This window comes from Gossypium arboreum, chromosome 12, assembly GCF_025698485.1.
Source record: "Gossypium arboreum isolate Shixiya-1 chromosome 12, ASM2569848v2, whole genome shotgun sequence".
Classification (NCBI taxonomy): domain Eukaryota; kingdom Viridiplantae; phylum Streptophyta; class Magnoliopsida; order Malvales; family Malvaceae; genus Gossypium; species Gossypium arboreum.
In genome coordinates, this window is record NC_069081.1 from 81,760,204 (window position 1) to 81,768,274 (window position 8,071).

The 8,071-nt window shown below is 34.6% G+C and overlaps 1 protein-coding gene across 1 annotated transcript; it reads right to left on the reverse strand.

The window, feature by feature from the left end:
* Positions 1 to 6,466: 6,466 nt before the first annotated feature.
* LOC108477745 (fasciclin-like arabinogalactan protein 21) lies at positions 6,467 to 7,816 on the reverse strand. Its single transcript, XM_017780244.1, has one exon. It carries the CDS (start codon positions 7,814 to 7,816, stop codon positions 6,467 to 6,469), a length of 1,350 nt encoding a protein of 449 aa, XP_017635733.1.
* Between the last annotated feature and the right edge of the window lie 255 nt (positions 7,817 to 8,071).

Genomic DNA, 8,071 nt, shown 5'->3' on the forward strand with positions numbered 1-8,071 from the left:
ATGTTTAATTAGTCGATTGGAATTAGATTTATGTGATAGAACAAATAAGTTTTGAGATTTTCGTGTTTCAACTAAGCTTGTCGAAATTTCAGTTTCATAAGAATATAGCTTAGGCTTGCATTTTAGTTGATTTTGGTGAGTCTTTTGGCTGAATGATAATTGTGTGGATTGCGTGATTTACTTTGGTAAAGCTTAAAAATCGTTAGGACCTTCTACGAGTAAAGCGAAAAGTAAGGAAAAGTTAGTTTAAGCTTTTAGCGGCAAGGCAAAAGTGCGAACGGTGAGTGTTTGGAGTCGTTGCTTGTAGACACGATTCATAGTGTTAATTGGGAATTTAGGAGTAGCCTAAACCCCTACTCTAATTTCGAGTGTAAGATTTCTCATACCATTATTTAATTTGTAAAACATGTGATTGTGTGTTGTGTAATTGAGAATTAAGATGTGACACTATGACATGTGAAATATGCTTGTTATGTATATTGAGAAAGTGTTAATTGTGGGAATGTTGTACATACTAATTGACAGTGATAATGTTGTGCTTATAATGTGATTATGTAGTGAAAAAAAATGCAAAAATCGATAAGTAATTATGTAGTTTATTGTGGATACTTTGGCCTTGTGACTTTATGAAACCATTGGATATAGTTGGCATGCCATAGGATTTGTGAGTACTCACCTATATGTTTTGTTTTTGGGGCATTGAGGCCCAAGACAATTTTGGAAAGATAAGAGAATGTGAGCTAAGCTTTATTTATAGGAATATGTTACTGTGTTGGAGAGTGTTAGCTATATACTATGCTTTTGGGATATGTTCGACTCTATAAGTCATTTAGTGTGTTATAGATTTGTGTATCGATGTATGGGTGATAGAGCTAACTTTTATGTTTCATAGCCTCAAGTGTTAAACTATCGTTAAATATGATTTCATAAAATGTGATATTATGATATGTGATGTATGCATGAACAAGTGGATAGATAAACTAAATGAGTTGTTTAATATTACATGAATATGTTAGTATGTTCTCATAATAAATTGCGTATGTGGTTGAGCTTTGGTTGTTTTCATTTAATGTGTGATTGCATATCTATTTGGTGGTTATTTTGATCATTCACTAAGCTTATTTAAGCTCACCCATTCCATTTTAAACCTTCGCAGGCTGTTAGTATTACAGTGTGATTTATAGTTGTTATTTTACACTATGTGAATAAGGCAATATGGTAGAACTTTTTATTGCTTATTGCCATGATGTTTTAGATGATGGCTTGATATTATTACTCTTAGGAATTATGGACATTCGATATTAATTTGTTGGGTTGCTTAGCTTAAATTATTGATAGTGCACCGAACTGTAAATTTTGCTACTTTTGATGCTAAATTTTGAAGTTACACATGCATGATGTTTTGGAATATGTATGGTTGTGTTAAATGCCCTGTTTTGGTATTATTTTTGTTATCTTATGCAGAGGTATCGATATCCCTATTAGCATCGTTACCTCAATGATGTTACAAATGTGCAGGAAGTTAGTAGCTCATTTTGTTATCGATACCATTTCTCGAGTATCGATACTCAGGCTAAAAATATTGATACATTTTGGATTTGTATTGATAATTGTTGGGCTTTAATTTTTATAGGAAAATAGAATGCTGATTTGTTACTGATTTTCTGATCGATATCGATACCATCTATGACAAATATCGGTACCATTGAATTAGTTTTGATACTTATGTGATGTTTTGTTAATTTCTGTTAAGTGGTCTTAAAGCATGCTTCTAACTTGTTATAGGTTCATTTGATGTATGTTTAGCATAACTTCATGTTACTTAGGGTATTCTTGGCTCAGAATCTCTATAATTGTTGAAACTTGATGGCATTTGCATGCTAATGAATCGTTATGAAATGTATGATGTTGTGATAGTGGTGTAGCATCGTGTTACTCCTATTTAGCAACTGGGCCGAGTATAGGGTATTACACAAACACAATTTTCCAACACTTCTTGTTTCTGCTTCTCTTCAGGCTCGTCTAACACCTTTCCACTTCTCAAAGTAACTGTGTTTACTTGCTATTTTAGGTTGGTTTCAGTGTTACTAGATAGTTTTATTGTCTCTCTAAAACCAATTTAGTAAGCTCGCCAATATGATTCTCAAGACCCTAAATATATACCTGTTGATTCCTTAAAGCTGCTTCAATGTTCTGAAATCTAGTTTTTGAAATTGAAATGAATTTAACCAATATCTGTTCAACATTTGGCTTCTTCTCTTGTTGATGAGGTTGCTGAAAACTAGGAGGGGGTTGTAATTTTTTATTCCTTTTGCCACTCTAGGAGAAGTTTGAATGATTTCTCCATCCTGGGTTATAGGTATTGCTACAAGGGTTATTCTGAGGTTTGGAATTATTACACATAAAGTCAACTTGATCATGTTCCATGTTAGACTTCAAAGGTAAGCAATACTGACTAATCATACCCGCTCCAGTCACATCACATTGCATCACAAGAGTCACTTTCTTCCTTACACTTAAACAATCTATCTTTCTACCAAGATCTTCAACCTAACTTGCCAACATAGTAACTATATCTACATCATAAACACTAGGTGATTTGGTAGACTTTGCTCTTGTGACTTACCACTGATAATTATTCAATATCATCTCTTCAATAAACTCTTGAACTGCCTCAAGTGTTTTCTTATTCAATGTTGCCCCAGCTATTGTATCAATTATTTGCCTAGTTAAGGGACTTAAACCATTATAGAAGGTTTGAACTTGAAGCCATAAAGGTAGACCATGATGAAGGCACATTCTCTAGCGATATTTAAATCTCCCCTAGTTGTCATAAAGTGTCTCACGCTCCAATTGGGAAAATGAATAGATATCATTCCTCAGCTTGGTTGTCTTGGTCGATAGAAAATACTTTAATAAAAACTTCTCTATCATCTGAGCCCAAGTAGTGATGGAAACCCGTGAAATGAATTCAACCACTACTAAATGAGCTTGAAAGTGTCACATATCTCTAAGAAATTTGCTAAATAAGCATTTGGATCTTCATCTTGTAACCTATTAAATTGAACATTCCGTGGCACCATGTGAAATGTATTTGCCTTGATCTCATAGTTATTTGTAGCAACATTCGATCTAATGATACTAGACTCAGCCCAGTCGGAGTTTACATAGCATATTCATACATAAGTAATGGAAGATCTTTCATTTATCAATAATATCTTCTTCCTTTTGATTGTCTATGATAATCTGATGTTGACCTTGCCTTGCTTCTTTAACCTCTTTTCGATTTCTGCGAGTAGTTCTTTCAATCTCACTTTAAAAAATGATTGGTTCCAATTGGTTGCCTCTAGTCATAAACAAAAAGTATCTATCAAAAACCAAATGAAAGCCAATCAATATCTCAAAAGTAAACTAAAAAACAAAATAACATAAAATAAAATTTTTTAAAAAATGGTCAAATTAACAAAAATAAGATTTTCCTAATATCCTAGTTCCCAGCAACGATGCCAAAAAACTTGATGTCCACTAAACTAACTAATAAATTGACCAAGGGAAGTGCACTTATCAATTAATGGTGTCGCTATGGTGAGTACAAATATCGTTCCCTCAAGGACTACAATTACTAGTAATTATCACATTTCTATTATTTATCTTGATAATTCAAAGGATTGATTAAAATTAAATCAAACGAGCTACATTAACAATTGAATGCCCAAAAAATGAAACACAAAAACAATCAAGTATTAACCAAGTAACAAAGCAATACCCATGTAAGAATTCACCAAGATTTCATCTACAATTCTCAATCTAATTTATGCAGTTTTTTTTTTTTTTTTTTGCTCTTTGATCCGTAGAAATCCTTAATTTATGCTAATATCTCTTTCAAGCATAAGAGCAACTAACTCTAGGTTGATTAACTGAAATTTCCTTCTAATTAAAACTCCTATTGTTGCATTAATTTGCTCTATGGATCCCCCTATTAGATTTGACTTTAATCCGATAGATTTATGTCATCCTATTTCTAGGATTGCATGCAGCCCTATTTAGTTATGCAAGATCTAATCACAAGAAAAGTCTATTTAAACTCAGACTTATGCACAACAAACATGGATTAACACTTTAGTAAAGCATTCATAATTGAAAACAAAGAGACTAAGATCTTATTGCATTAAAATAGAAATCAAACAATAGAATCCATCCTAGGGATCATCTCCCTTAGGTATTAAGAGAATTAGTTCATAATGGAAAGAGTAAACACCAAAAATACAATATAACCACTAAAATAAAAGAAATCCATGAGAACTCCCTTGAAAATCAACTTGGACTCTTGAATCTTGGTGGAAAATTGCTTGGAAATTGACTTCAATGGTGTTCTCAAGGTAATTTTCGTGCTCTCCCTTGGTGGTTGCCTCTTTTTCCTTTTATTTCCCTATATATATCCTTTTAAAGTGCTAAAAACCCTAAAAAGCATAACTTGTAGTCGTTAATGCACATAGTTCCTGAGATTGACGCACCCAGGACACACAACTATATAAATTCACATGATCATGTGGATTACCTGTGTGAAAATTTGTTGCATTTGCACAGCTTCTGAAATGCTCCAAAGTTTTAATTTCCACCATTTTTCACTCCTATTGCTTCCAAGCACCCTACTAAGCATAAAAAAAATGAATATAAAAAGATTAGGAGTATATAATTGACAATTAATGTCACATAATCACCCAATAATGAACTAAGAATGAGGCTAAAATATGCTAGCTTTGACACTTAGTATAATTAACCACGTGCACCTCATATGTATCATCAACCTCAAATATACCCTCCACCTCCATTTTATCAAGATCAAGGAAAAAAAATTTATGGCTATATTTTTTGACAAAGACCACGAGAATCGGGTCAAGTAGCTTTCAAAGTAAGGGTGAAGTATTTGATCTCACTCACCATTCCACTATGCGGTGAAATTGAGTTGTATCACCATTTGCAATTAATTTTTTAATTATGATATTTTAATTTTTTTTAACTTATAACATATGATGAATGTTTGACATTTAATATGAATTTACTATATTTTTTTAGTTATGGTATTTTAAAATGAAAGTGAGATTTGTTTGGCTCGTCATTACACTATGTCGTGAAATTGTGTTGTACCACTATATGTAGGATATGAAAATTTTTAATTATGATATTTTAAAAGATTTCAAGCATAGAATGTTTTACATTTAATATGAATATTCTTTTTAATTGTTAATAGTTAATACATTATTTGTAGAAACCCTTAAATAAACATCACTTTAATGATGTAAATATATTATTATAATTTATAAAGTGTTACAAATAACTTTAAAAAAATTAAAATAACTTTTATAATTATAATTATAATTATAATTTTTATTTTTACGATAAAATTTGTGAATTTAAAAAAAATACTATCGCAATACTTGCAATGACGAGGATAACTTCTATTATATCTGCAATTGCGATAAACACGACCCTACCACAATTTAAATCCGATCAAAACCACTAAAGTTTTGGGAATAAATAACTATTGTAATGTGCTATCCAAATAGAAGTTTTAATTTAGGGTTCACAAAGTTACTATTTTCTCCTAAATTGGTTTTGGTTGTTGAGTGTCGAAATCCTATCCATTTAATTAGCTTTAGTCTATTTAATTTTCCTTTAATTGTAAATAATTTAATTTAATTTTATATTTAATAAGATATTATCTAGATATTTTCATGTCATATTTTTTCTGATATTCAACGTCATCAATTTTGTACGTGAATTAGATGAGGCAAATTTTCATTGCTTTCTTTTGCCATGTCAATAAACTTAATTAGTAAATTTGATCAAAGACAAAAAACCGAAGAACTTAATTAATTTTTGGATTAACAGTAAGTAATCTTGAGTGCAAGTTAAGTCCAAAGATTTAATTAATTTTTTTAAGGACTTCTTAGATATATTTAAATGTCAATCATTTAATTACTCGAGTCAGCAAAAACTCTCAACGAGTTTTATCTTTGTATAATAAATTTGTCCTTGCAAGCCCCAACTCTACTATCGGATGGGTTTATGCAATTTATCCCAACAATTTTGTTTCATTTTTTTTTTGGGGGATTATGACATAACATTTAATTGTTATACGTTTTTGTTATGAAAATTATAAAATTTTGAGAAAAAAAAAAAGAGAAAAAGGACAAAACAATATGAATCTTCTTAAGTCTGAAATCCAAGTCATTAGTACTCCTTCAGGAATTATGCAATAGTCTCCTTTAGAAAAAGAGAGGGATACGTCCTGTGTCTTATTTACAACAACTCCCCATCCAAACAAACTTTTCTTAATCAAAAACTGACTTAACAAACTTTCACTCATTTGACTAATCACAGCTTAACAACAGTGAACCAAAGCTAGAATATTAGAAGGCATACCTGCAATTCAGTTCACACACATCAGCACATCAGAGACATTTCAAAGGCCATGGTGATCTTCAATCTCCGGTATATAATGTGGATTGACATGTGTCGTCACATGATTTACCTGCCTCATTTCACATTTACCTTGCTCGTCCAGAGCATCACAAGCCTCGTCTGTTCCCGGTGGCACAGGCACTGGCACCGGCACCGTCGACATTGGATCTTCACCACCTAACATCGAATCAGTCGTCGCCGTCATCGGAGTAACATGAGGAAAGGGCAAGTAAAGGCTATGCACTATAACATTCAAATTCTTCATCATATCAGCAACCTTGATGCTCATATAGTTGATCCTTATCATTTGCTTATTCAAAACCCCTCCTGCCGTCGTCATCACCAAACTCTGCTCTCTATCCAACGTCGTCAACGTGGCTCCCACTGGAAGTCTCTCCAGATCCGCAATAGTCAAAAACTGGTTCGGCACGATATGTAGCCTTACACTGTTGATGTAAGAGTACGAACCGGAGAAGATTGAAACGTCATCAAGAGCGAAGATTGTGACGTTTCTGAGAGAAACGAGTTCGGCATACTTGAGTTTCAGAGCGAGCGAGAGAACGGAGAAGCCGCTATTTCTCAGCCTTAGGATCACGTCGCGAAGCATGAATCGCATCAGAGCGGCATGTTGCTGCGGAGAAAGTTGGTTATTGCGGCTACGATCGTAGTTGGAGGGGAAAGAGAGTGAGGTCATCCGTTCAACGTCACAAGAGAAAGGCGATAGCTGTGAGATGTAGCCTTGGAGGCCGTGAATTATGATTAGGCCGTTGTTGAAGAGATCCGGATGAGTGATTTCAACTCCGACGATGAAGATTTTGTACATCGTGGGATCATTTTGGACGGTGGAAGTGGAAGTAACCGTTATACAACGGCCAGGACTGAGAGTTTCCATTTTGGTACCAAAGGGGAGTTTTCGGAGGTAATCGCTAGGGAAGAGACCGAGAACCATGTGTTCTCGGAGGAGGGAAGGGGTGGAGCAAGAAATGCATGTAAGGACAGAGGAATCAAACGGAGCAAAGATAGTGTAAGGACCGGACCAACCGGTGGCGGTGGAGGTGGCGGAGTCACTGAAGAGAGAAAGAGCGGCGGTGGCTAGTTCGTTGAAGCCGAGATGAGAGAGGATTGGAGGTAGGACGGAAGTATGAGAGAAGATCCCTTGGCCGGGGAAATCTTCGTGAGGTGGTTGGGGCGATGGAGAGACTGGAAAGAGCGGTAGTAATGGAGGGGGTGGGGGAGGAAGAGTGGTGTCGCCGGCTATGGTGGAGGTGAGAGTAGGGAGGTAAGTGGAGTGGGAGAGGGAGAGGAAAGAGAGGGTGAGTGAAATAATGAGATTCAGAGAAATAACCGCCATTTCAAACACAGAGCAAGTTGTTTGGACTCTTGAAAATTTTGGAGGAACGAGAAAGGGAGGAAGAGAGTGGAGGGGGTGTTTATAGGGAAGTGAAGGGAGGCGCGTGGTATCTGGAAATGAAGAGCCCGATGGTTTGGGGGGGTTGATTTCCGTTATTTTTGGCGGGAACGATAGTAACTGTTTTTAGTTCAGTTGGAGAAATACGGTTTCTTATTTTGATGGCAGTAAAGAAGAAGAAAAACCTAATGGATATCA